The sequence below is a fragment of the Panthera pardus genome, unplaced genomic scaffold (genome assembly GCF_024362965.1).
Source record: "Panthera pardus isolate Hobbes unplaced genomic scaffold, ASM2436296v1 HiC_scaffold_25, whole genome shotgun sequence".
NCBI classification, from domain to species: domain Eukaryota; kingdom Metazoa; phylum Chordata; class Mammalia; order Carnivora; family Felidae; genus Panthera; species Panthera pardus.
This window is the reverse complement of record NW_026526821.1, coordinates 15,969,707-15,997,634: the sequence shown is the minus strand read 5'-3', so window position 1 is coordinate 15,997,634 and position 27,928 is coordinate 15,969,707. Positions and strand designations below refer to the sequence as shown.

The window sequence follows — 27,928 nt, the reverse complement described above, 5'->3', positions numbered from 1 at the left end:
GTGACCTCACTATCAAGCAGCTGTGAACAGAGCTGCACAGAGTGGGCTTGGCCATCCGGCCCAACCCAGCTCTGCTGTTTCCTGCTATGATCTTAGGCGGGTACCTAACTTCTTTGTGCCTCAGGGTCCTTTTCTCTAAAGTGGGCTGAACAGCAGCGCTCTACACAGAGGGTTGTTGAGTATTCTGAGACTGAAATAACAATTTTAATTTTTTTTAACGTTTATTTATTTTTGAGACAGAGAGAGACAGATCATGAATGGGGGAGGGTGAGAGAGAGGGAGACACAGAATCTGAAACAGGCTCCAGGCTCTGAGCAGTCAGCACAGGGCCCGACGTGGGGCTCGAACTCACAGACCGCGAGATCACGACCTGAGCCGAAGTCGGACGCTTAACCGACTGAGCCACCCAGGCGCCCCTGAAATAACAATTTTAGCTATCATCCTCTTGACTTGACCTTTTAGTGCTTTAGTTTTTTCATCTGTAAAATGGGCATAAAGAGCAGTACCCACCCTAAAGGATCACTGTGTTGATGAGTTCCCATATTAGGTCGCGGTAATTCCTCTGTGTTCACCCGAAATACAGGCTATTATTATTGTCCTGCCTTCACGGTTCTTTGGCAAGTCAGGGAAAGAGATGAGGCAAAGGCTGGGAATTTTGTTTGTAAAGAAGAGGAGGTCATTTTGGGGGCACAGGTCAGGTGAAAATCAGACTACCCCCCACTGAAACCCACAGCTGGAGGTGCTGGGCCCAGCCATTCCCCGTTACATTTATACTTGTTAAATATCCATGTCGTTGCAGGTAACAATCGTGCATTCCTTCTCATCACTATGGTATTATTCCTTTGCACGAATAGACTACATTTTCTCTACCCGTTCTATGCCTGATGGGTAGTTTCCGGATGGGGGCTATTATGAATAGGGTGTCATTCTAGCCCGTGTCTTCTGCTGGATATTGATGAACACTTCTGTTGGATCAACATTCAAGAGTGGAATTGCTGGGGTCTGCACTCTTCTTCCTGGGTTCGATCATCTTCCAGTAGATGGAGGTCTCTATACAATAAGTACTCAATAAAGACTTATTGCATAAATAATAAGAGAGCTGGGGCGCCTGGGTGGCTCAGTCAGTTAAGTGTCGGACTCTTGATTTTGGTTCAGGTCATGATCTCACGGTTTGTGAGTTTGAGTCCCGCATCGGGCTCTGCACTGACAGTGTGGAGCCTGCTTGGGATTCTCTCTCTCTCTTCTCCTCTCTCTGTTCCTCCCCTGCTTGTGTTCTCTCTCTCTCTCTCTCTCTCAAAATAATGAACTTTAAAAATTAATGCTAAAAGAGCTAGTATTTATTGAGTTCTAACCACATACAAGACTCTGCTCCAAGCATCTTCTATGTAATCTCTCACTTGACCCTCATAATAACATTTGAAGTATAATTATGCCCATTTCACTGACAGAGAAACTGAGATGGCAAATTGAGGAAACAGCCCCAAGTTCACAGGGGCAGAACCAGGATTCAAACCCAGAGAATCCTGCTCGAGAGCCCGTGCCCCTGGCCACCAGGCTCCCCTGTGAGCAGTCGCTGCAGTGTTCAGGGGTGAGGCCCACGGGCCTGGACAGGTGGCTGTGGGCATGGGAAAGAGGGAACAGATGGAGAATCAGCAGAGCCTGACATTGCCTGTGAGATCTGGTTTGAAGGATGCACGTGAGCAGCAGGGGAACTAAGATACCCAATACGGCCCTGGGCTTTGGGCTGGAGGGCGGCAGAGTGGAGGGGCCACCAACAGAAACCCGGGAGAGTGGTGGAGGCTCTACAGGTGGCAGATGAGGGGGTGTCCTCGATGCCTTGAGTTCGAGGATGCAGTGGTCACCTAGGACAGTGTGGCCAGAGGCAGCTGGAGATCAAAGACGATCAAAGATCATAGACTGACATAGAGACATGAGTTAAGGTCGGGAATTTGAGTCGCTGCACAGAGGAGTAGATTATCACATTGACCCGGCCATTTAGTTATGGAAATACAGACAAGTATGGGGTTTGCTGGTGTGTATAAACTCTTACCACCCTGTCCTCTCCACCGCTCCCCAGCCAGGGCTACCATCATCTCTGCCCCGATGACCTCACACCCTCTTCTTGCTCTCCTGACTTCCACCCTGCTCCTTGCCGTGTGTGCAGAGGGATCCTGTTCAAGCCAAGCCAGACCACGCCGCTCCTGCACCTGAGAACATCTAAAGGCCTCCACACAACCTACAGCACCCCTCACTGTGCCCCAGTCACCTGTCTGCCCTCATCCTCAATTATTCTCCCCCTTGCTCGTGCTGCTCTGACCTCATGGTCCTCCTGGCTGTCTCTTGAACATGCCAGACATTCTCCCACCTCAGGACCTTTGCACTGGCTGTTCCCTTTGCCTGGCATAATCTTCCCCCAAGTTTCCCCATGGCTAATCCCCTCACTTTCTTTCAAGTTTGACTCACAAAGTAAACACTTCACAGAGAACCTGCCTCAGCCACCCTGTTCCGTCCCTCTGATGCACGTAGCACGTACCATGTTTTAACACACTACCTGACTTGTTTGAAACATTTATTATTTGTTGCCTGACTCCACAAGTGCTGGCTGGGACCTATTTTTTCTGCTTTGTTTCCTGGATTCCCAGGACTTAGAACAACACCGAGGACAGAACCAGGCTTGGTCCTTATTGAATGAATGAAATGATATACCTTCATTCAGCATTTTGAAAAAGGGATTTAATGGGGGCTTAGAAAAGTAAATACGCCATCGTTGTCCAATGGGAGTGGCTGCCCGGTTGGCAGTGATTTCCCAGTGGCCATGTTTGGGTGGGTCAGAGCTCACCCCATCCCCACCCAACACTCAACCTCAGTAGTTCTCAGAGTGGGGTCCCCGGACCAGAAGCATCAGCATCATCTGGGAACTGGTTAGAAACGCAAATACCTTGTGTCCCATTCCAGATTCACAGAAACTCTTGAGACGGGGCCCAGAAGTCTGTTTTAATAAGTCGTCCGCCTCATTAAAACTGTAAGGTTAATCAGGAGTGTGGCTCCAGTGGAGAATGGGAGAGGACGGTGGTGCGCTGCTGCCCCCTTGTGGCACTCGCGCGCATGAACGGCCGAGATGCCCGGCGGGGAGGAGCCCTGGGAGGCGGGCGGGCAGGGCGTCTCCGCCTGGAAGGGCCTTGCCCGAAGGCAGGGAAGAAGTGGGATCCTTTACTGTTTGCACCAGCGCCACAGTTTTCTTGACTCCAAACACTACACGGATGCCTCTGAGGACCCCTGCACCGCCCTGAGCGAGAGGTGCCCACCTTAATCTGGCCCACCCCCTCCACGACTCCGAGTCCCTCGTCCACAATCCAGCTCCCTCCTCCCAGTGGCCAGACTATGCAGCGGGGAGCTGCTTCTGGAGCCCAGTTATGGTTATGTCACTCTGCTTAAACCCCTCCGAGGCTCAGAGCTGCCCTCTGGCTTGGGTCCAGACCCCGTCCAGGACTCACGGGGTCCTGCTTTGTCTTCCCGCCTCCTCTGCGCCCCACCACACTGGACGGCTTGGGCTCCCCACCCCCCGCCAGGAGCACTCTTTCCCCCACGTCTTCACTTGGATGACCCCCAGATTATTCTCCATTAGTCGCAGCTGCCATGTCTACCTGAGGTCAACCTTCCCATTGTGCCCTGGCTCCCACCACTCTCACCTTCTCGGGTGACTTACCGGGAAGTCCCCCTTTCCACTCCCACGTCTTCCCATTTCTCCCTCTCTTCCCGATCATTCCCGCACACATACACACGTGTTGGCTGCTCCACTAACAAGAGGCTGGGTGCCCTCTTCAAGGGGCAGCTCCAGCAGCCTCACTGTCACATGCCTCTCCGTGGCTACAACGTGGTCTGGGATGTCAGCCACATCCTCAGCAACAGGGTCGTGATTTAGCTGATTCTCAAGAACTTTGTCCTCTTCTGCTTTGATTGATTATAACATCAGGGGGACCCCAAGGGCAGGAGCCCGGGCCTCTTGGACACCCTGAGGTTGGCCAATGAACATAGTTGTGAGTGGTCCCATCATACTGGTCTGGTTCTTATCTGTGGCCTATTCACTGCCTCCTGGCCCCTCACCACTGGCTTTCATAAAAGCGTTCTGAATCCCACCGCTGGGCTAGGTCTTTTCATCCACTCTTGGTAAGAAGGGGACATTAACATGAGCTGCCTCAGCAGCTTCTCCCCAGCCCTGAAGCCAGCAGGCAGCCAAGCACCGGCGGTTGACTTTGACTTTCACCCTCTCCTCGCTTCAAGGACTGGACCTCCAGGTCCTGATAACCCTCCTGCATCCCCCAGGCTTGGAGACATCCCATTCATATCCCCTTGCCCTCCTGTCCTCTCTCGATCCCTGCTCCGTGCCCCACTCGCACCCCACTCAAAGCCCAAGGTTTGGGAACCGTGGCATCCACACTGTGTCACCGCTCACTCCAGGTGGCCAGTCTGGGGGCCTAATGGGAAGTCCCCCCAAGGCCGTTCGCTCAGATTTCTCAACTATCTCAATTCGATCTCCCAAAGAAATCTACATGTATTTTAAAATCTCCTGTCAACAGTCATATTTGTAATGTGTCCTTAATCACTGTGGTGTACATATGGGTCTTCATCATAATTTTTTTTACCGTTTATTTATTTTTGAGAGACAGAGAGATGCAAAGCGTGAGCAGGGGAGGGGCAGAGAGAGGGGGAGACACAGAATCCGAAGCAGGCTCCAGGCTCCGAGCTGTCAGCGCAGAGCCCGACACGGGGCTTGAACCCACGAACCGCGAGATCATGACCTGAGCTGAAGTTGGTTGCCCAACCAACTGAGCCACCCAGGCTCCCCAGGAAGGACTATTTTACCGCTGACCATGTTTAGATTTACTGGCATGTGTGATAATAAAGAGCAGATCAAATTTAGCCAGTTTTATACGAGTTTTAAAAGTCTTTAAAAACAATGCACCCCTTTATCACCTGCCTCTGGGGGTACACCACTCCAACACCATGACCCCGCCTTGCCACATCACTGCTTACTAGCTAAACCCCAAAGTCTATTTCTCAGTTACATAACACTCCTAACAGGTGCTTCTGGGTGATAGTCTCCTCCACAAAATGATTAAGAGACTCAGGCTCCTTCAGTCTTATGGCTCCACCCCATCCCCACCTTATCGGCATCCAGAATAGCACACACAGGTCAGGTAGGCAGGTCAGCCATCCCTTGCAACGCCTCAAGAATGTTTCTGGAACAACTGGGATCAGTGGCGAACAATTACCATCATTTTGACTCAAGTAGCCAAATGGTCACTGGCTAAGCTTTCAGTTGCCAGAGGCTACGTCTGCCACCCTGAGAAGAGACTGCCTGAAAAATGAAGTCACACAGAGCCAAGTAATTAAGAGAGACAGATGCCAGGCAATAGGGTATGAGCTGCTGGGTCCAGCCATGCCTGAAGTTATACCTCCCTAAACCTTTCAGTTATGTGAACCTATAAATTCCGTTTCTATTTAAACCAGTCTGAGTTGGGTTTCTATCACTTGAATTAAAAGAGTCTTGACAAATATAATTGTATATGGTAGTGTAATTACCAGTCTATTCTTGGCTTTTCTGTTGGGCTCTGCTCCCTAGAAGCCAAGTAGATTTCTGATTCATCCTCGTGTCCCTGAAGCCAGCACAGGACCTGGCACACGGTAGGTATTTACCACATGCCTGCTGAATGGTGACAGACTTGGGTTCTAGCCCTGATTCCACCTCCGGTTTGTGACCTTGAGCATTGAATTCTCCTTTCCGAGCCCAGTTTTCAACTGTAATGAACACGGTCATCTTTGCCCTTCCCTGCTTGAGGGCTGTGGTGAGGACCAGAGAAGTCCAGGCTGATGGAAGTGCTTGGCAAACTCTAAAGCCCTACATACATTGGAGCTATAATTATATTTTCAAGGATGTACATTTTGTCCTAATTTCACCAGCCCCCGACAGACTGTGGGTTCTCGGGACACAAAGCAGACAGCATGTTGGAAGAACAGAAGGATCTGAGAAGATCATACTCAGCTGCCCCCAGCACCACCTCCATCAACACCAGCCTTGATGACCCTGCAGATGAGACGAGCAAGATGGACCCCTGGTGGCCGGCACCTGCCCCCCATGGAAATTGGCGAGACCAGGCATCTCAGTGTCTCCTTAAATTTGAGTCCTTATAAGTGATATGACAATGGGGCAGAGGGTGGCTGGTTGTTCTCCAAACTGTCTCTCTCTTCCTCCTGGGCACCCAGAGAGAGACCCCACCTTCTGGCCAGGGGACTGAAGTCTGGCCGTGGGATAGGATTTCAGATCTGAACCATAAGCACCCCACTTACATTCCTCCACACTTGCTCTTTGCCTTTGTCCACTGGTCCCATCCAGAGGACCCAATAGAGGGCTCCAAGGGTTTTTTTTTTTTTTTCATGTGTATGTATTTTGAGAGACAGAGAGCAAGCAGGGAAAGGGCAGAGAGAGGGGAAGAAAGAGAATCCCAAGCAGGCTCTGCGTCGTCAGCACAGAGCCGGTGTGGGGCTTGAACCCACGAACCATGAGATCATGACCTGAGCCGAAACCAAGAGTCAGACGCTTCACTGACTGAGCCACCCAGGCGCCCCTAGAACATTGCTCTTAACTGTTCTCTGTGAGCCTAGGTCCCCTCACATAGCTGTTTGTTGGGGACCACGATCAAAAAGACACGACTAACGATTGACCCCTGAGCTGGACCCAGTACTCAGAGGCTCCTCAGCCTCTCCCCTGCCCTTGGAATGTGGGTTCCACTTGCCTTTCCTGTTCCCAGAGCCTGCTCCAAGGACACAGCCATGAGATGGTGATGTGGTGTTGAAAACACCCACACAGTGTATGTGACTGAGCCCAGTTAGGGCCCCCTTCATGAACCCTTAAGATTTGGTGGGCAGGTGCAGGGATCCATTCATCTTCCTGCTGCCTGGGACAAGCCTCATATGGGAGTTCCCTTTGCCATTATTAAAACTGCCACCTACCAACCTGGAGTGGCCCATCTCTCTCTTGGGTCTCTCCCTGTGCTCCTCAAGTGGAGGCTGGTTTCAGACTATACCCGGGAAGCTCAAGAGAGGGTTGCGAGCCTATACTGGTAAAATCTATGATCTCCTTCTCCGATTAGTAATATTAAATACATAAAATAACATATATGGGGTTACAAAGGAAACAAATTACTGAAATATGGTCACTAAAATTAAAAAAAAAAAGTGAGATAGTTACATATGTGCTTCATTTTAACACAGTAAACAAGATCGAGTCTAATTACCGTCATTTCAACGTGGTGATTGTCTGCAATTAACTGCAACGTGATGCGACAATACCTGTGACTTCGATCGGCAACAAGTAGGTACAGCTAATGCCACTTTGTTGTCCACGTTCCTAATCGAAGGACGTGCTAAGAGTCAGCTAGAGGTGAGTGTAAATAAAGATGCAATTCTCTTCCCTCTCAAGTCCATAAATCCCTAAATTCCATCCATAGATCCCTTGACTCCGGGGTAAGAGTCTCTGCTTTAGGGCAGGACAGAGCCACGAAAAAAAGGCCTGTGTCCTTGGGTGACCACATAGAGCGGAGACCCCTGCAACACGTATGCAACCCAGAGGAAAAGGCAAATTTTTTCCAGGAACGTCAAGACTCTGGGGCCAGGCTTGATTTACTGCGCCAGCTGGGTGAACCTGAACAGGCCATCCAACCTTTCTGGACTTCCACAGCCTCGTGGAGAAAATGCAGACCATGATCCCAGGCTTACAGGGCGGCCATGAGGACAGGAGACAATAGCTCGAGAGGTTTGCAAACTCTATGTAATGTATGTCTGAGGTCTTCAGACACCAGCCGGTGAACTGGTACTGAAAATAAGGGCAAGGCAGTGGAACTTCATCAAGTTAAATGGGTACCATCTGTAGGACTGGCCTTTACCCTGAACTTATGACCTCTCTAATTTGAGGGGTTATGAAATTGATTCTTTTATAAAATGAGGATGCCTATAAATAACGCTTGTGGATTTCCCCCATTGTTCTCACTTTGCAAAGGGAGTTGGCGGTGTTATTCGGACTCACAAATAATTTCATGTAATTTGGTGGTTTACGAAGACCAAAAAGTGGGAGACCACACAAATAGCCATTCTTATCACTCCAGACTAATAAAGCTTACAGAGGATTTGATCCCTGACCTGGCAGAAGTCTGAATAACAATAATACTTAATACGTACTGAGGGTTTCAACGTGTCCCCAAGTGATCGGAAATATTTGACCTGCATCACTGGTTTATTGAATAATCCGAACTTAGCGAGGAGACACACAGGCGGGGTTTAGTTTTTCTTCAGCTGTTGTCTTTGAACACATTGCATCAAACCTCTCCTTGCCCATGCTTTTTAGTCGGGCTGAGATACCTCATCATATCCTACTGAACACTTCTGCTAAGTCAGGACTGACCCTTCACTTCAAGAATGCATTGTTATTTAATGTAACAAACTGTTAAGTAGCCTAAGTAGGTGCACCTTGTTACACTAGGTGGTAGGTACTATTATTAAAAGCATCTTACAGCGCTCGCTTCGGCAGCACATATACTAAAAGCATCTGACAGATACTAAGGCCCAGAGAGGTGAGGTAACTTGCCTGAGGCCACACAGCTAGTAAGTTATTGACACAGGATTCAAACCCAGAATGTCTGGCTCTAGAATCTTGCTTTTAATCTCTGCAGCACTGAAAGCAGTGTGAGGGTCCCTTTAACACTTTCCCACCCCACCCCTTCTAAGTTCTAGCTTCTCCTGTTGCGAGGCCTGGAGGGAGCAGTACAGGAAAGGGGGCAAAAATCAAGCTGGTGTTGCTTGAGATCATCTCAGGGGGATGGATTCCTTCTGTGTGTCCAGTGTCCGAAGGCTGGTATCCTTGGGCCACGTGAGTAGCTTATTCAGGGAAATCTAGGACCCGTGGACCTCTCTGAGACCCTGTCCCCAGAAGTACACTTCATAGCCTCTTTCTGCCAGAGTCCTCTTTCCTGGAAAGCAAAACGATCATCCCTTTTGGGCAGGATACTGAGCAGATGGCCCAGCACCTACTCAGCTCACGGGAAGCTCTCCCATCCTTGCATGGCCAAATGGCTGGGGGTGCGGGATGCCCTCCGCCCTGCCATCTCTCTTGAACCACTTTCTTCCAGCTCAGACTCTGCGGGCAGATGTGCAAGCAGTTGGAGAATCAGATACCACTCACCGCTTCTGGCAGGAACCCCAAGTCTCTACAAGCAGGATCTATGAGGACAAGGGGAGTATCCCTTTGTTCTTTCCCCAAGAAAGCAGAGAAGAAAAGGCATGTCGTTTCTCCCTGTTCTAGAAAATCATTCTCATATTCTAATCTTCTGCTTATGGAGGCTGAGGGGGTGGGGATGGGGTAGGAGAAAACCTGGTATGATGTCCCTAAGAAGGTCCTACAGACATGTGTCTCGTGGCTTTTTGGAAATAGGGGGTATCTAGCACCTTGTGGTTTTAAGTGGAAATAGGAGGCAACAGAAGCCCCATTTAAAGAGTCTGTTACGTGTATGTCATCGAATTTAACCCTCACAACAGCCCTATAAGGTAAGTTCATTAATTAGGGTAACGGCAGTTGCTATAACAAGCAAACCCCCAAATTCAGCCGCTTAATGCAATAGAAGTTTATTTCTTACTCACGTAATAGTCCAAAGCAGGTGTTCCTGGCTGGAGTTCCTTCATGTGGTGAGCCAGGTAGCTTACAGGTTATGGCTCCACCAAACTCTGGGACCTTGGGAGACTTCTGCAGCTAGATTGCCCTCAGGGTGGAGAAGTTCACCTGCTCCTTAAAGGCCCCACCTAGAGATGACACTCACCACGCCCACTCACATTCCATTGGTGCGGGTTAGTCATGTGGTCACGCTAGGAAGCAAAGGAGGCTGGGAAGTGTAGTCTCCATCTGGGCAGATGTCTTTCAGAGATGATTCCACACTAGGTAGAAGCTTTCTTTACCAATGTCTGTTTAATCAGCCCACCAGGTTAACCAGTGCTCTGCATTTCATTGGAACACGACACTCCTGCCCCAGGCACAATGAAAGCTCACAGCTAGTGGGCCACTGCCTAGCATTCCATTCTGCTGCCTCCCACAGAATGGTGTTGTGGGCTGAAAGTCTGTGCACCTCCCGTCCCCAAATTCATATGTTGAAATCCTAATCCTCAATATGAAAGTATCGGGAGATAAGGTCAAGAGTGGGGAGCGCTTATGAATGGGATTAGTGCCCTTGTAGGAAGAAATAGGAGAGAACTTGCCTCCTCTCTCCCCTCTCTGCCATACGAGGAGAAAACAAGAAGATGGCCATCTGTAAACCAGAAAGAGGACTTTCACCAGCCGCACCGACCCCCTGATCTCAGACTTCCAGCCTCTGTCACCGTGAGAAATAAAAGTTTCCTGTTTAAGCCACCTCATCTCTGGGATTCTGTTTTGGCAGCCTGAGCTAAGACAAATGGCACGTTTGCCAAGAATCTGCTGGGCCTGTTCCCAAACCAGTTTGCACCGGCCACACTTGTTATTGTAACGATATTCCACAGACTGATGAAATACGAGTGCAAAAAGGAAGAGATTTGTTTTTATGAAAATTCGATAGAGACGAGTTGCTAAAAAACACTGTCAATTTAGGCGTGGAAGAAACAATGACAAGAGATCCAGAAAAAACCTGCCACGAGAGAGAGATTCTGCACTTGAGTTGCTACACAGTATCTTCAAATCCTTGTTCCGCTTGAAATAAACCCCCCCCGTCAGAAATCAGAAGATAGATCCTGTAGCTGCTGTAAGGAGGACAATGCTAAAAGCCAATTAGCAGCTCAAGAATGGCAAATGTTCTAGGTGTTTATCATTTAAAATAATTCTGTGCGGGGCGCCTGGGTGGCTCAGTCGGTTGAGCGGCCGACTTCGGCTCAGGTCAGGATCTCGCGGTCTGTGAGTTGAGTTCGAGCCCCGCATCGGGCTCTGTGCTGACAGCTCAGAGCCCGGAGCCTGCTTCCGATTCTGTCTCCCTCTCTCTCTGCCCCTCCCCCGCTCTCTCTCTCTCTCTCTCTCTCTCTCAAACAGAAATAAACATTTTAAAAAAATAATAAATGAAAAACCATTTTATTGTGAAAATTCTCAGGCATACACTAAAGGACACAGAATGGTTTCACAACTCTCCATTCCCCCTTCAGGTAGTTTTCTTACTGTTTATTTATTTATTTTTATTTTTGAGAGCGACAGAGAAAGAGCGGGGGAGGGGCAGAGAGAGATGGACACAGAAAATTCCAAGCAGGCTCCGCGCTGTCAGCACAGAGCCTGATGCGGGGCTCGACCTGACGAGTCATGAGATCGTGACGTGAGCTGACATCGAGTTGAGCATTTTACTGACTGAGCCAGGCAGTGTCCCACCCCCGTCAGTTAGTTTTTTTAATTATTAACCAGAACAAAAGTTTTAATATCTCCACTAGCCCAAACTCCCAATGGCTCAGACCGAATGGCCGCAGACTCCGTGTCAGGAGTCCTTTGAGCAGCTCTGGCGGGTCCCGACAGTCAGGGACAGGGTCATGCTCAGCTGCCACTTGTCCCCTGACCAGTATCTCCATCAGCCTAGGGACAATGGTGCCCCCCCCCACCAACACACACTGGGTACAGCTATGGTGTTTCCGGTAGGTTCCATCTCTCTGGGCCCCTCGAACCAGTGCCTGGAAGATTCTGCAAGACCCCCAAATCCTACCTATAACCTTCTTTAAATTAGCGAGAGGCAGCTTTTTAACATCTTGCAGCCCAGATCCCTCAATGATCCTCCAGCTGCAGAAAGGTCACAGCTGCCACCTCCAAGAAGCTGGTACCTGAGGCCCAAATGATCCATTCTTTAAGGACGGAGACAAGAGACAGAGATCTTATCAGGAAAAATGCCTGAGCCCTCCAGGCTTCTGGAAAATTACTGAACTATATTCTAACTATAAAAATCAATCCTTTGAGATCCCAGGAGGCCTGGGGAATAATTGGGGTGGAAAAGGAAAAGACAACATTAATTGGGTGTAAGGGGTACTCACATGTGCTGGGACCAGTACAGAACTACTGGTACTCCCATGTCACAGATGAGGAAACTGAGGCTCAAAGGTGACGTCATTTGTCGAAGACAGAACAGAGATCTGACTCAGAAACTCCTGTTCTTTCTGGATTATTGCCCTACCATGTGCCACCTTGGATGACAGTCCCTTCTCCCTCCCTGATCCTGGGTCTTCCCTCTGACATGAATGGCATGGCCTGCCTGGCTCACAAAGTTTTCAGAAAGCTCTAGACTCATAAGGGATGTGAAGTGCTCTGAAAGGCACCCAGGGTCCAGCTGGGGACTGGGATCACCCTTCTTGTTGTCCTCAGAGCTGGCAACCCTGGGGCTCTGGAAGAAGATCAGTGGCCTCACTGAGGGGCCATGCGTGGGACTCCGGCATGAAGGGACAGAGGAAAATCACTGGGTCCCCTCAAGTTCCCAGAGTGGGAAGAAGGGGAGCAGGTGGGGGGGGCAGCTGAAGGGGGTGCCTCTGAGTGTTGCTGTTTTTGGTGATGGCTCAGCTGACGGTTTTGCAAGCTGAGAAATACACACACACAAACTCTAACCTCCTCTGGCTTAAAATAGAGCTGCTGAACCAAAAATGCCAAGCACAGGGCACAGTCACCTGCCCGGCGGGGCCAGACAGCTCCAGCATGGCCCCAATAATACCCACCCTCAGTGGGCACATCTGACAAACCAGCTGGGTGTCACAGGGTCCTCACGATGACGGTGGGGGCAGGCGGCCAGCCAGTTCTCCTCAGCTCCATCTTCGGAAGAGGAAGGTGGAATCCAGAGAGGCAATGGGGGCGGGGGGGGGGGTGATAAAGCCGGTGGCATCTTGCCTGACGAAGCACCATGGTGTATTGGAAGGATCATGACCTTGGGGACCGCGCAGCCCCGAGTTCGAGTCCTGGCTCAGTCCCTGCCTGGCTGTGAGGACGGGACAAGCAGGGCGCCTTCCCTGTGCCATGGTTTCCTGCACTAGAAAGGGAGGGCCCCGTCAGTAATGTGGGAGAATGTGCCTGGCACACACACGCACTTCCAGAAAAAGAATTCCTGACATCTGCAGGCAGACAGTTGTAAAAAGGGAGGAAAAGCAGTGAGCTGCTACTGGGCACCTGGAAAATGGCACACAACATCTTCTATAATCCTCGATGCGGTCCCATGAAGGGGGCGTTATTATCACTTTCATTTCTCACATGGGAGAAGCGAGGCCAGAGAAGTGTTCTACCCACACTCACCCACTGGGAAAGTGGAAGAGCTGGAATTTGAACCCAAGCCTCGTTGACTCCAGCTGTGTCAATGACCAGGATCGTGAATTGTCCCCGGAAAGTTCTTCTCAGGCCCTTCTCAGGCTGTAAATCCACGGTGCTTCCCCATCCCCCCAAGACTGTGGCCCCGGGTCTTGCCCCTCTGAAGTCTGGGCAGGAATCAAAAAAGTTACAGGGGTGCCTGGGTGGCTCAGTCAGTTAAGTGTCCGATTCTTGGTTTTGACTCAGGTCATGATCTCGCAGTTCGTGAGTTCGAGCCGTGCTGACAGCTCAGATTCTGGAGCTTGCTTCGGATTCTGTGTCTCCCTCTCTCTCTGCCCCTCCCCTGCTCGCACTCTGTCTCTCAAAAATAAATAAACATTTAAAAAAATTTAAGGGGCGCCTGGGTGGCTCAGGCGGTTAAGCGTCCCACTCGACTCAGGTCACGATCTCGCAGTTCGTGGGTTCGAGCCCCGCATCAGGCTCTGGGCTGACAGCTCAGAGCCTGGAGCCTGCTTAGGATTCTGTGTCTCCCTCTCTCTGCCCCTCCCCTGCTCATGTTCTGTCTCTCTCTCTCAAAAATAAATAAACACTAAAAAAAAATTTTTTTAAGATTTTTTTTGAATAAAAAATAAAAAAAGAATAGAAAAGCTACAAATAAGGCTGCAGCGCCAGAATCCTGCTTCTGGGTCTCTGAGCCGCGGTCTGGCTCCTCAGGAAGAGAAGTGAGTCAGAGCACACGCCACAACATCTCTATGGGCCTAGGCGTTCGCTCACTTGTGACGTCTGAGGCAGTGCCTAACACTTCCAGATGGTCCTCAGGGGCAGATGCTGCTCTTGGTGCCTCCGGCTTATGGGCTCCTTCGATGCTCACATCGGTGAAGCCGTCCCTGCTGCTGCTCCCAGAAATGGTCACAGACGTGGCGGCTCGAACAACACCAACGTGCCATCTTCCACTTCCGTAGGGTGGAGGGCTACCCGGGTCACACAGATGAACTGCGCTGAAACTGAGATGCTGGCAGGACTGCATTCCCTTCCGGAGGTTCTAGGGAGGAACTTCCTTGCCTTTACCAGATTCTGGAAGCCACCTGCTCTCTTTGGCTTGTGGCCCCTTTCTCCATCTTCAAAGCCAGCGACGTCAGGCCAATTTCTTCTAACGGTTGTCCCTCTTCTGCCTCCTGTGTCCACGTGTAGGGACCCTTTTGAGGACACCGGGCTCACCCAGGCTGTCCAGGATCACCTCCCGTCTCCAGGTCAGCTGATTAGCAACCTTCCTTCCACCTGCAACCGCCCCCTCCTCTCTGCCACGTACCCTAACCTATTTACAGGTGCCAGGGAAAGAATGTGTGCATCTTTGGGGGGCCATTCTGTCGAGCACAGCACCTTATGAGATAGGAGCTTTTCCAAACCCCTTTTACTGGGGGTGGGGAGACTGAGGCATCCCAGGTCCACACACTGGTAAGCAGCAGAACTGCGATATGAACCCAGGCAGTCACGGTGCAGAGTGCATGCTCTTAACTTCTGCAGGCGGCTGTGGCTCCTCCGTTCGCAGCCACCAGGTGTGCGCTGTGCCAGATCCGGGTGCTGAGGACAGAGAGGGGACCAAGGTAGGATTCCTGTCCTCAGGGGGAGCATAGATATGGAATGTGAGGATCCCAATGCACTGGAAAGAAGGGAAGACGGCAGGAACTCAGAGGCCTCTGGCGGCACAGAGAAGGCCGCCCGCGGAGGGGTCAGGGAAGGAGATGTCCAATGAACTGGGAGCTGAGGCTGAACAGGGCATCGGCCATCCAGGCCTACGGCGCAGGAGATCGCGATGACAATATGCATGAATACTTGCCAAGCGCTTCACCCGGGGTCTGGCCCCTGGCAGGCATTCGATACATGTGGGCTGCTGAGTGTAATGGAGAGAAGACCGTTTCAAGCAAAGCAAGAGTTTGTGCAAGGAACTGAAAGTTCTGTGTGCCTGAAACCAACAAAAAACCGCAAAGGGGCTGCTGGAGTAGAGATGGGGGGTGGGGGGGACAGGGGATGCATGCCAAGGCTGCAGCAGAGACCAGGTCATGCAGATGCTCTGGACACCTGCAAGAGAGGCTGCCCGTGCTCGCCCAGAATCTCCAAGAAGACCCACCCATTTCAGAGTGAAATGAATGGGTCTCACCTCAGCGCTGGGCGGCAGGAGTGGATTCCTAGGGAGTGAGGTCAACGGAAGGCTCTCCCAGCACCCAGCCGGTCAGGCGAAAGACCCAGGGGTCATCCGGAGCGCCCCCTTGCCCTCCATATCCAGCCCGTCGGCAGGTGCTGCTGTTCCGTGCGTCAGGGTAACACCAGCTGCAGTAACAGGCTGGCCCCACAGCTCAGGGCCTTAATGCAACAGAAGTTCAGAACAGGTGCTCCTGGCGTGGGGCAGCCTTGGGCTGCATAGTCAGGCACCCAGTCCCCTTCCACCCTGCGGCTGTGCTCTCTCCTAAAGCCTTTGCCTCTCTGCATTCAGCCTGCAGGTGGGGGAAGAGAGGTGGAGTGCGGCACGGGGAGGGGTCACTTCTGCCCACATTCCATTGGCGGCAGTTCTAAGTGCAAAGGAGGCTGGGAAATGTGGCTATAGCTGTGTGCGCCCAACTCCAGCCCACCACCCTATCCCAGATCCAGCCCCCCACTTTCTCTGCACCTCCAGGGCCCTGCCCCTGGTCCAGGCCAACCCCCACCACGCGTGGGGACTACGAAACTCTCCTAACTGGCCTCCACTCTTAGCCACCACCCCTTTTCCACAGGACAGCCAGGATGCTCTTTTTTTTCTTTTTAATGTTTATTTACTTCTTTTTCTTTTTTTTTCTTTTTTTTTTAATGTTTATTTATTTTTGAGAGAGAGAGAGACAGAGCTTGAGCGGGGGAGCGGCAGAGAGAGGGAGACACAGAATCCGAAGCAGGCTCCAGGCTCTGAACTGTCAGCACAGAGCCCAACGCGGGGCTCGAACTCACAGACCGCAAGATCATGACCCGAGCCAAAGACGGACACCCAACCCACTGAGCCACCCAGGCGCCCCGGGATGCTCTTTTTTAAAAATGCTAATCAGAGGGGTGCCTGGGTGGCTCAGTCCGTTAAGCACCTGACTCTTGATTTCAGCTTCGGATTCTCTCTCTCCCTTTCTCTCTGACCTCCCACCCCCGGCTCATGTTATCTCAAAATAAATAAAATTTTTAAAATTATTTAAAAACATACAAATGTCTATCAGATCACTGGTGTGGGCATCCTGCTTACAGCCTTTCCAGCTGTAATGAATAGACCTGCATAAGGACTTGTAAGACCCTGTGTGAAATCGCCTGTTTTCCTTCTGCTGCCTGCCCCTCCACCCCCCAGCTCCCCGATCCCCCTGGTTCCAGCCACACTGCTTCTCTGCTTAAAGGACTTGCACTGGCTGCCTAGATGCTGCCTCCCCAGTCACTCCTCAGAGAGGCCTGTCCCGCCACCTCAGCTGGTGGCGCCCACCTCCCCCCGCCCCCGAAACTGTCTCCCTTCTGTCCCACACTTGTCTTCAATGATCTTCGTGTGTCCGTGCTGTCGCCAACCCTCTTTCCTAGAGTATCAGCTCTATTTACCCCCAGGAAGCTTGTTTGCACCAGTAGGTGCTCAGTAAAGATCTGATGGATGACTGACTGACTGAACGAACGAGTGAATGACTGGCCCAAGGTCACAGGACCACAGTGGTGGACGGGACATCTGCACGGCCGGGCTTTGGGCGCTTTGCTCCAGCTGTCACCGTTGGCAGACACCTGCGCCGTTGGGTAAACAAAGGCAGGTGTTGGCAGGGGGCGGGGCGGCAGGAGGAGTCCTCTCGGTCCTCCTCGGCCCCCCCCACCGAGGCCCCGCCTCCGCCCCCCCCCCCCCAGCTCCCCCCTCCAACGCCCGGCTGCCCGCAGCCCGCTCCCCGCCGCGCGGGGCGGAGGGCGCAGCGCGGGGCGGCCGTCGGGGCGCATGGACGGGCCCGGGGCGCGGGGCCCGCGGCGCCGCCATGAGGAAGCAGAGCGTGCGCACGGCCGCGCTCATCCTGTGCATCCTGTCCTACCTGCTGGTGGGCGCCGCGGTCTTCGACGCGCTCGAGTCCGAGGCGGAGCGCGGCCGCCAGCGGCTGCTGGCCCAGAAGCGCGGCGAGTTCCGGAGGAAGTACCGCTTCTCGGCCGAGGACTACCGCGAGCTGGAGCGCCTGGCGCTGCAGGCCGAGCCGCACCGCGCCGGCCGCCAGTGGAAGTTCGCCGGCTCCTTCTACTTCGCCATCACCGTCATCACCACCATCGGTGAGCGGGCCCCGCGGCGCCCCCCGCCCCGGGCTCGAACCCCTCCTCTGCCCCCGCCCGGGCCCGGTGGCTGTGGACCAGTCGTTTCAGCCGCCCTCCGCCGAAAGGGGACGGCGTCCCACGCGGGCGGGGCTGGGAGGAGTCGGGAGCTCAAGTTCGCCCAGAGGTGGCACGCGGGAGTGCTCGGGGGAAGCCTCCAGGGGCCGGGAGACAGGTGGAGCGGGGCGAAGCGCGAGTGGCTGGAGACCGAGGCTTCCTTGCCTGGCTGCATCACACTAGCTGTGTGACCTCAGACAAGTTGCTTAACCTCTCTGAGCCTCCGTTTTCTCCTTTGTAAAATAGGGCTGCTAATAGGCCCTATCTCAGGGCTGTACCGAGATAATTATTGTCAAGGAGATAATGTGTGCAGAAAGTTTTAGCGCAGGGCATGACACATACAAAGCACTAAAAAAGAGAGAGAGATTGATTTTTGTATTATAATTATTATGCCGTTACTCCATGACAATGGGATCTAGTCTGTCTTAGTCACTGCAGTGTACCCAGCCGAGCGCATAGTAGACACTCAATAAATATTTGTTGAAGGAATGACTGATTACCACAAGCTTTGGACCTCACCCTCGGGGATCCAGAGCAGTTTCTCTGCAGCATCTGGACCGTCAGTCGTTGCCATGGCTACCGTCTGGCTGGTACCTGCTGAGCAGAAGCCTGGGGAAGCAGGAAAGGAGAGAAGCAGGCTCTGCAGGGCTCCAGGCTGGGTGTCCGCTGCTTCTCGGGCCCCAGCTGTGGATGTCCAGGCACCCCCTAGAGCTTGGATCACCACTGTGGAAGCCTGAGCTTTGGAGAAAGTTTTTTCCTAATGCTCTTGGCGAACGAATGTGAGCTGTGGGTTAAAAGCCCGAGTTCTGCAATTACATAGCCCAGAGTTCTGTTCTCATCTCTGCTGCCTCCTGTCTGTCTTCTCTGGCAATTGAACGTACCTCCCGGAGTCCTGGTTTTCTCGACTGCAAATGCAGTGCTTGCTACCTCGCTGGGTGATTGCCAGGTTTAAATGAGGTCAAGTGTGTAAAATGCTTGGCAAGGTGCCTGAGGCTAAATAGGCACTATTAATTGGTCATAATAACAATATAACAATTCATTGTTTGCCAGCTGTGGGCCCAGCTCCCACTCAGCCCATTATGACCCCCCCTGTGAACATGGGCACCCCTGCTTCCCTACCCAGGCTCAGCCCAAGACACTCCCTGTTGCCATGCCCAGTGGTGTGGGACCCCATCCACCTTTTCTGCCCTCCCCCACGTTATCTGGAAGGCTCACAGCTGGTTTTGGCCTTTTCTGTGGGCTGTTCCTCACTGGCACCTTGGGGAGCTGGGGGAAAGGGACCCAGTTTGGAAACAGCTGGAGCTTTGCCTTTTCCGGCCACCTGGGGGCGCCAGCTGGGGCTGTGTGGTCCCGGCTGCAAAAGCCAGCCTTGCAGAGAGCCCAGCGCCAGAACCCAGGAGCTAGAGCTCTGCAAGAGGCACTGAGGCGCAATGGAGGAGAGTGGTTAATGGCTCAGGCCCTGTGATGTTTGGGCAGCTTCCTTGCTCTGAGCCTAGTTACCTTGTCTGCAAAAACGGGAGACTAATATTGCATACAGTAATTAGGAGAGTAAAATAAAATAATCTATGTAGAGTACCTAGCATGTTTAGTTATTATCATTGTTCGTTTCACTCTGTCAAAGCCTGACCTAGCCCCAACCAGCTGAAAACAGCACTGCTTCGCATCTTACTGCTAAAAAGGTTCCCCTGTGTCGCACTCAGCACCCCCTTCAGTTTGATTTGATTATTGATGATGAGCATTATCGATATTAAACTTTCATTGGGCCTTTTGTCTGTGTCAGGCTCTGTGCAGGGCACTGGTGACTAGGGACACACAGAAGTGATTGGCATGGTCTCTGGCCTCAAGGAGCTCACAGTCTCGTGGGCGGAGCTCCCCCCCAAAACAGGGGGCAAACTGATGGGGCCACGCAATAGAAATGTGGACGTGGAGCCACAGATCTTTAATAACATGTATTGTGTCGATATTCTGAATAAAAGATGTGTGCACGCAGCATACACAAAAGGGTAGAGAATGAAAAGGAAGTCTCCCTCTCACCCTGCCCCTCAACCCATAAATCTCTTTCCCTGGGTCAAATACAGTTACTGGTTTTTTGTGCATCCTTCCACATATATTCTCTACCTGTGTGTTCCTTTAAAGCACACACACATATAGAGACATTAGGTTATACACACTGTTTTGTCTCGCACTTTCTTTTTTCACTTAATATATTTTGGCGATTTTGAAAAAATCAATCCCTAAAAAGCTGTGTCATCTTTTTCTTGGCCGTATAGCAGCATTTCTCAACCCTAGCACTACTCACACGTCGGACCGGATAACTCTGTTGTGGAGGGAGGGCTGGCCTGTGCATCACAGGATGTTTAGCATCCCTGGCCTCTACGCACAAGACGCCAGGAGCACACAACCATCCCAGTTGTGACACCCAAAATGTCTCCAGACATTGCCAAATGTCCCCCTCAGGGGCGAAGTGACCCTTGGTCGAAACCATTGCTGCGTAGGGCTCTGTCATTTGGTTGGCACCATGATTTATTTCACCAGGCCCCTACCGGTGGACACTGAGGTTGCCTAGTTTTCACCACGAGCCACGATGCTTCCCTGATGCCCCCCATGCACACCTCACTTTGCACACACATGTATTTTGGAGGACTAACTTCCTAACTGTGGAAATGCACGGGCCAAGCGTTTGTGTGTTTACATTTTGGCAGATGGTGTCCGTTTGCTAGAGGGGGCACCTTCTTTGGACTTTTCCTGGGTTATGGGCCTCTGTGAGAATACCCTGAAAGCTTTCGCTCCTCTCTCCAGGAATGCTCGGTCCCTGGGGATGGCATGGTGGTCCAGGACTCCAGGAGGCCCGCTCGTGTGTAGGTCCCCGACAGCAGTCGAGGGGACCTGATGAAGAATTGCTACATCAGACTGAAGAAGTGCTTAGCGAGGGCTGGCTTGGAGCAGGATGTGGGAAGTCGTGGACTAGGGCAGCAGGGAAAGGGCTATCCAGGGGAGGAAAAAAACCATGAGAAGAGGCATGTGGAGTTGGGAATGCTGGTTGGGGGCACAACACGGGGTGGGGCTGGACAGGTGCGGGGTGGTAGGGGGAGTCAGATCACCAAGGAGCTCCGACACCAAGTGAGAACTGGTAGGTGCTTTACCCTGTGGGTCCTGGGGCACCATGGAAGATTTTGCTTGATGTTTAAATCAAGGCATTCTTCACACACGGTGAAACACACATTTTTCAGTGTCGCAGCCCTCGGCGAGTTCTCACGGGTGAGGACCTGTCCTGCAGCCACCACCGAGACTTAGCAGGCTCCCATCACCCCCAGATTTGTCATGCCCCTTTCTGGTTAACCCCCTCCTCCAACCACAACGACTGGCGACCGCAGATGTGCTCTCTGTCCCCATAGTTTTGCCAGAATGGTTCCAGAATGCCATTTCAATGGAACCATGGAGTGTGTAGTCTTTTGCGCTTGGCTTCTTTCGCTCCCCGTAATGCAGCTGAGACCCATCCTTTGGTGGCGCAGGTAACCCCAGTTCATTCCTTTCTGTTCCGGAACGGAATTGCATTGTACGTGTGTACCGCAGGTTGTTTACGCGTTCCCCAGCCGAGGGACGCTGGGTTGTTTACAATTTGGGGCGGTTAGGGATAGCCACACAAGGTTTCAAAGGCGGGGAATGACCTAGTTAGAAGCAGCAATTCAAGACGCTGCGCAGGCTCCGGGGGGCAGGGGAGGGAGCCCGGACAGGGCGGCTGCGGCCGGTGCTCACCATCCCTCCCCTCCGCTCTCCCTGCAGGGTACGGCCACGCCGCGCCGGGCACGGACTCGGGCAAGGTCTTCTGCATGTTCTATGCGCTCCTGGGCATCCCCCTGACGCTGGTCACCTTCCAGAGCCTGGGCGAGCGCCTGAACGCGCTGGTGCGGCGCCTCCTGCTGGCGGCCAAGCGCTGCCTGGGCCTGCGGCGGCCGCGCGTGTCCACCGAGAACATGGTGGTGGCCGGGCTGCTGGTGTGCGCCGCCACCCTGGCCCTCGGGGCCGCCGCCTTCGCGCACTTCGAGGGCTGGACCTTCTTCCACGCCTACTACTACTGCTTCATCACCCTCACCACCATCGGCTTCGGTGACTTCGTGGCGCTGCAGAGAGACGAGGCGCTTCAGAGGAAGCCGCCCTACGTGGCCTTCAGCTTCCTCTACATCCTCCTGGGGCTCACGGTCATCGGCGCCTTCCTCAACCTCGTGGTCCTGCGCTTTCTGGCGGCCAGCACCGACGCGCCCGAGCGCGCCACCCGCCGCGCCAGCCCGCTCCGCCTGGGGGCGCCCGAGAGCCGCGGCCGCCCTCCGCCCCGCTGCCCTGCCCGCGCCGGGGGCTCCGCCTCCATCTCGTCCCGCGTGCACCGGCTGCAGCCGGGAGCCCGCGACAACCTGGCCTTCTCACCCCCCTCGAGCCCTGGGGCTGTGGGCGGCGGCACGGTGGGCAGGCCCCCGGCCCGGCGGAAGTCCATCTGACAGCCCTGTCCCGGGCCCCGGAGGGTGGGGGTTGGGGGAGGTCGAGGGAACAGGAGGGGCTAGGGTCACCTGTCAGGGCATGCTCCCCAGAGCTTGGAGAGGGTAGAGGGGCTGTGGCCTCAGGGCCGTCTTCTGCCACGAGCAGTGTGTCTTTCCCTTCTGTGGCCAGCCCCTCCCTCCTCTCCAAAAATCCATTAAAGCCGCACCTTAAGCACAAGCACGTCCTGTAGGTGCAAATCCCCGTGGTCCGAACTGTTTTAGGAAGGCGCGGCCACATCAGCCACCCAGGAGAGGCTCTCCACAGGCCCATGTCATCAGCTAGCCCTCCCGAGTGGAAACAGGTGGCTGTTTCTCTGCTGAGAGAGGAGGCAGGTTTTCCGTGTTGTAAGGGAAAATGCGGGACTTTCAACCCTGGGAGGCAGGCGGTGAGGCCAGCTGCTCACACCAGGAGAGGCATGGAGATCGGATGCACTGAAGGGAAACAGCTCCTGTCCCCGAGTGGAGGGGCGGACAAATCTGCACTATTTAAACGATCGCTCATCCTCTTGCTCAATGTGTAGAGTGGAATTGACCCCCGTGTGAATGAAACACACCCTCCGCCCGACACCCCCCCATGTTCTTTGTCCTTGGCGAGCGCCATCCGAGGACGAGGGGGGCCTTGTTGACACCCACCACATCACTGGAGCACCTGGACACAGTCAAATGCTGTGGGAAGACCCCTCTTCTGGAAGCCGTGAGATCTGGGTCCTGCCAACTGCCCTCAGCGTGACCTTGGGGAATGTCATCCCCTACCTGGGCCTCAGTTTCCACATCTGTAATGACTGAGTTCACCTGGAATCCTGTCCCCACCCCCCACCCCCTGCATCTCTGGAAGGGTTCCTGGGATGCACCCTGCCCCCTAAGGTGTCCGTGGCATCCTGCAGCGCTCGGCTTCCTCAAACACCGACTACCCGTGGCTTCCCAGATAGAACTCTCAACACAAAGCAGAGCGAGCCAGGTTAGAAAAGCCAAAAACTTTAATTTTCAACATGAGCTACATGGTCATGAACACAATGCAACGTGACCCACTCCAACCCAGGGGCCCCGGAAACCCTCCCTCCCCAAAGTCCCGAGTGGCTCCTGCTCCCACAGGGGGAGTGAGAGAAAAGTGGGTGGATGGAGAGGCCCCCAGCCTGAGGACCCGGGGTCCGGCCTCCCAGCCACCCCCTTCGGAGGCAGGCATAGAATGAAAGGGCTCCAGATGTGATGCCTGAGGCCCCGGGTTCAAGTCTCCACTTTGCCCTCACAGAAGCTAGGAGTACATGGGCACAGTCAGCCTCCCCCACAGGGTTTGAGTCCGATGCGCTCATGGACATGGCAGCCTTCTGTCCACTCTGAGGCGCTGCTATACAGACAAGGGGCCCTCCCACAGAGCCAGGGGAATCACTGCGGGGGAACGGGAGAGGGCTCGGTCCCCTGGGCCGGGCACAGTGCTGCTGCTCAATAAATAAATGCAGGTGGCCTTGCCTGACGCAACAGCTGTGCTCCAAAGGGAGGGGGGCTCGGCGCCGCTTCTGAACACCGAAGTGCGCGCAGGAGCTCCTGGTTTAAGGAACCGGATGGTGAATCAGCTCGTAAAGTACGTAGCCACCCCCTAAGCTGTCTGCTTCACCTCCTCTTAGAGCTCTGAGCTGTGGGAGAACTGAGTTCCAGTCCGGACCCCGCCGGGAACCCACAGTGGGACCTTAGCCGGTACTTTCCCTCCCAGGGCCTCAGCTTCCTCCTCCGTAAAGTGGGCTGACAATACACGCCCCCTCTACCCCCCAGGGGCTCTTGTGAGGGTATACTCGATGTAAAAGCACTTGGAAAGCAAAAGTTTGAAAAGCACTACGGGAAGGTCAGATCTTGTTACATCGGAAAGTTTTGTGAGGCTTTCCTTAAGATGACGTGTGTCACAGCCGTCTCACTCCCACACAGCCCCTGGGCGGGAACCGGCACTTACCTCCCTCAGGTTGGTCCTACGGGGGTTCTGACCCACCCTCAGCAGGAACCCCTACCCAGACACCGAGGTCTGGACCAAATGCTGGGCACCCTCAGTCCACTGGGCCAGACCCCAGGGCAGCTAGGGCTCTATGGTAACTCTCTCCGCCAAACCGGGGTCCGCAGAGATGGAACCAAGCAGGGCCCCGTGGCCCAGGGCTGAAAGGCCACAAATGCTTATCATGGCAGACATGCCTGGGCAGTGGCTTCCGGTTCCATGGAGGGAAGCACAACAGAGCCCCATCGTGCATCTACTGAGGGGTCTTGGGCAAGTCACTTCCTGACTCTGGGCCTTAGTTTCCTCCCCTCTCAGATGGGCTACAATTTGCTCTTCCCATCTTTTCTGGGAGGCTCTATGGAGAGAAGGGAGGAAGAAGTGTCGTGGGCAACGGTGGCCCCACCTGGCCCTGCTCTGGTTCCAGCTCAGCCTCGGGTGGGAGGAGGCCAGGATGGAGGCGCCACGGAACTCACAGGTGACCCCAGAGGCGAGCGTTCCCCTCGCCAGGCCTCAGTCTTCATCAGTAAAATGGACTTCATGAATGGTCCCAAAGGTCTGTTCCCAGCTGTATGGAAAGTGGACTCTGGAGAAGGGAAGTGGAGAAGACTCCCTCCCACAGTACCCCTGCATGTGACTTTTGGCCCAGAGATTGAAAAAAGAATCAGCCCCTCTATAAACCCTAGCCTCCCACTCCCAAATCCCACAATTCCACCTCTCTGCTCCTCTCCAGATGGAGCTTGAGCTGGCAAGGATCAGACAGCAGTAGGGACAGGCTGGCCTTGAAGGTTCCCCAAAGCTAATACTGAGAATAGTCACCCCCTCCCCAAACCCCCATCTCTTGGTGAGGACAGACAGTGGTTCCGCACCAAATGGTCAGAGCCCCCTTGGAAGCGGGGCACGTGCTCACAACAATGATACGAAGAAACAGGGCTCCAGCCCCCACCCCACCCCACCAGGAGGTGAACTGAGATTTCACAGAACAAACAAGAAAGTCACTGAGGGGGGCCCTCGGTGACCACCCCCAGGATGTTGTTATTGCTTTGGAGCGTGCTCTCTCCCTTTATAAAGGCTGTGCAGACATCAGAGGGTAGGCTCGGGCTGGGGGGCTCCGAGCCCTCTCTCCCTCTGTTTGGGACAGCCTGGCTCTGCCCCGTCTTTGAAAAGCTACCCCTGAACAACCAGAGCAGTGACGGCTGGAGAGAGAAGGCGCTCTCCTGGCTCAAAATATTCCAAATGGTGAGTAATAAACGAACAGCAGAGAAATCACACTGGTTAAAAAAAAAACAAACAGGGGAGGGGCTGATTCTGGGCCTCAGATTAGAGGCCACCCAGAGCCCTGCTGCCTCCTGCCCCAGCCTTGGGATTCCACCCAGCACAATCCCAGGAAGCTCGGAAGAGCTCATCGATAAAAGAAAGGGGCATCTCTGTCTCCCCTTCCCAGTGCAGCATGGGAAGCTCTATGGAGGCGATATAACTCATCCGGGACTTTAAAGGCTCCCCAGGGCTTAAGGAGGCAGAGGGGAGGGGAGGGAAGGCTAGAGGAGGAGAGGGATTCCAGGTGGAAGAAATTGCCAGATCAATAGCCTAGAGTGAGGCCAAGGACAAGGCAAGGCTGAACACAGCTGGGCATCCTCGGTGGAAAATGACCTCCTCCAATGGAGCCCAGGCCTCTCCACCAAGGCCCACAACCCTCAGGAGTGCTTCACAAATAAAACCAGTACCAAGGATAAGACGTCAGAACATCTGAGTATAAGGGGCAGCTCCAGCTACAACCGGGTCAGAGGGGTGGGGAGGTAGGAGGAGGGGCGAGAAGAGGAAGAAGAAGGGCTGGCCTCCCATGAATCAGGCTCCAGGCTCAGACCCAGACCAGTGAGGAGACAGCCGCCTCCTGGAATGTTCTGGTGTGCCTCCTCTCTACCCATCCTGGAACTCTGTAAAGACTATATGCAAGCTAAGAAGAGGCCCCAGGGCTTGGAACGCTAACTCTACCCAGCTAACCTGGACTACGCCCTACACAGCAGGGACTGGGTAATGAGGGGTGGTGGGCTGCTGGGTGCCTCCCAGGGGAGGTGGCAGAAATGTGCTTCTATAAAGAGGGGCCAGCCTGTGTCCTCCCAGCATGCAAAAGGGCTTCCGTGGGCCTCGGGGAGGGCCGGGCCAGGAAGGCAGCTACCCAGGCTTGCTTGAGAAGGAATCTCCTGATTCTTACACTCATGAGCCAAGGTAGTTGAGGCAGGGGCAGTGGGTTCTGCCCTTAGTACAGGATGGTTTGTTTAAAAAGACTAAAATAGGGAAGCTCTGTTGCCTCCCCAGACCCCTAGCCTGGAGGCAGAGGGGTAAACAAGAAGACCTTTGACCTCACCCAACGAGGAAGGATTCTCCTATGTGGGAAACCCTTGCCTTGGCACCACTGGTCCCAACCCCAACTTTGCTTAGACTCCCTCTCCAATCCAGCGTCCCCAAATTCAGAGACGGTGAGCTCCCTGGACTTGGGGTTCTCGAAAATCAGGGTCCCGTGGCTCCTTCACCAAAACACAGACGACCCAGTTCTTTCCAGTCCATTTCCACACTATCTCGTTGCAATCCCACGGAGCTAGGCACCCTGGGGGTCTGTGCCAGGTCCAGGGCACCGCCTCCTCTCCTTTGGCCCCTGCTGGACCCCAATTCCTAGAGCCACCGGAAGAGGGGCAGGCAGGAAGGGACAGACAGATGGACTCGGACAGGCTGCGGCAAAGCTCCTTCCACGGGCAGGCGGAGGGAGGCCGAGCTCCTCGTCATGTGGGAGGCTCTGGACCCCCCGGAGCTGGCTCCGGATCCTTGCAAAGCTGCCCCATCAGCTCTGGGGCAGGAGTAGCTGCCTGAACCCGGTGCCGCAGGAAAGACACTTGCTGGTAATTGGCACCATGGAGATGGCCGCTGGGTTCTGGACTTGGCTCCGGGCAGCGAGCTTCCGAGGAGGCAAAAAGGGGGAGCAGTCGGACAGTGTCTGGGACAGGAGGATGGTATGCTCTGCCACCTCAGTCTTTCCTTTCTCCGGATTGCAGCCACATCCACCAGGTCAAGAACCGGCCAAGTCAAAAGTGCAGCCAATCCCGTTGGGAGAGGGAAGGTCTTAGGGGGTAGGAGGCAAAAAGGGGGTGAGGAGGGGCCCTGGGGGTCAGGTCTCCCCGTTCTGCTTCCCCACTGTAGGGGAGAACCCCATCCTCCTCTGTTCAATGTGCCCCTGGGCCTGGGGTCCCAGGTTGGGGCTGGGCATTCTCCAGGCCTTCTCGGGGAGCCCCTCCCCACCCCGGCCCTAAGATCGCTCGCCACAGGGGCCCACGGTGCTCTCGAGGGACAACTGGGACGCCTGCCGGAGCAGGGGGCCTGCGGCTGGGTCCACCATGGAGGAGGTGGGGAAGAGCTTGTACCAGCCCACGGCCAGGGTGGTCAAGTCCAGCTCCTCCAGTAGCACTCGGGCCACACCCATGAACTGCTTCCGCTCCATGCGCCCATAGTTCCCCCACACGATCACCTGCGGGGCGAGAGACACGGCGGTTCAAATCTTGCCATTCACGGGCCCAGAACCAGAACTCAGGTCACCCTCGTGCCCACTTCACCTCTGAGTCCTGTAGATGCTCCCGCCTTAAAATTGCTCAAGCCTGGGGTGCCTGGGGGAGCTCAGTCGGTTAAGCATCCGACTTCAGCTCAGGTCATGATCTCAGGGTC

The 27,928-nt window shown here is 54.0% G+C and overlaps 2 protein-coding genes across 3 annotated transcripts in view; one reads left to right on the top strand and one right to left on the bottom strand.

The window, feature by feature from the left end:
* The first annotated feature begins 17,249 nt into the window (after window positions 1–17,249).
* On the top strand, window positions 17,250–23,713 carry KCNK15 (potassium two pore domain channel subfamily K member 15). The gene is made up of 2 exons (XM_019458378.2): window positions 17,250–17,614; window positions 21,494–23,713. The coding sequence occupies exons 1-2, from the start codon at window positions 17,332–17,334 to the stop codon at window positions 22,201–22,203; spliced, it is 993 nt and encodes a 330-aa protein (XP_019313923.2). The 5' UTR covers window positions 17,250–17,331; the 3' UTR covers window positions 22,204–23,713.
* Window positions 23,202–27,928, bottom strand: part of RIMS4 (regulating synaptic membrane exocytosis 4) — a 63,379-nt gene continuing 58,652 nt past the window's right edge. For both annotated transcript variants that reach the window (XM_019458379.2, XM_019458380.2), the window contains exon 6: window positions 23,202–27,734. In XM_019458379.2, the coding sequence (XP_019313924.1) occupies window positions 27,516–27,734 (219 nt within the window). In that variant the 3' untranslated portion in view covers window positions 23,202–27,515. The remainder of the gene's footprint in view (window positions 27,735–27,928) is intronic.

Excerpts from the sequence above, each read along its gene's own strand:
- KCNK15 (XM_019458378.2), top strand. The coding sequence starts at position 17,332 with ATGAGGAAGCAGAGCGTGCGCACGGCCGCGCTCATCCTGTGCATCCTG. Across the intron at positions 17,615-21,493 it reads CACCGTCATCACCACCATCG|GGTACGGCCACGCCGCGCCG; the intron begins GTGAGCGGGCCC and ends CTCTCCCTGCAG.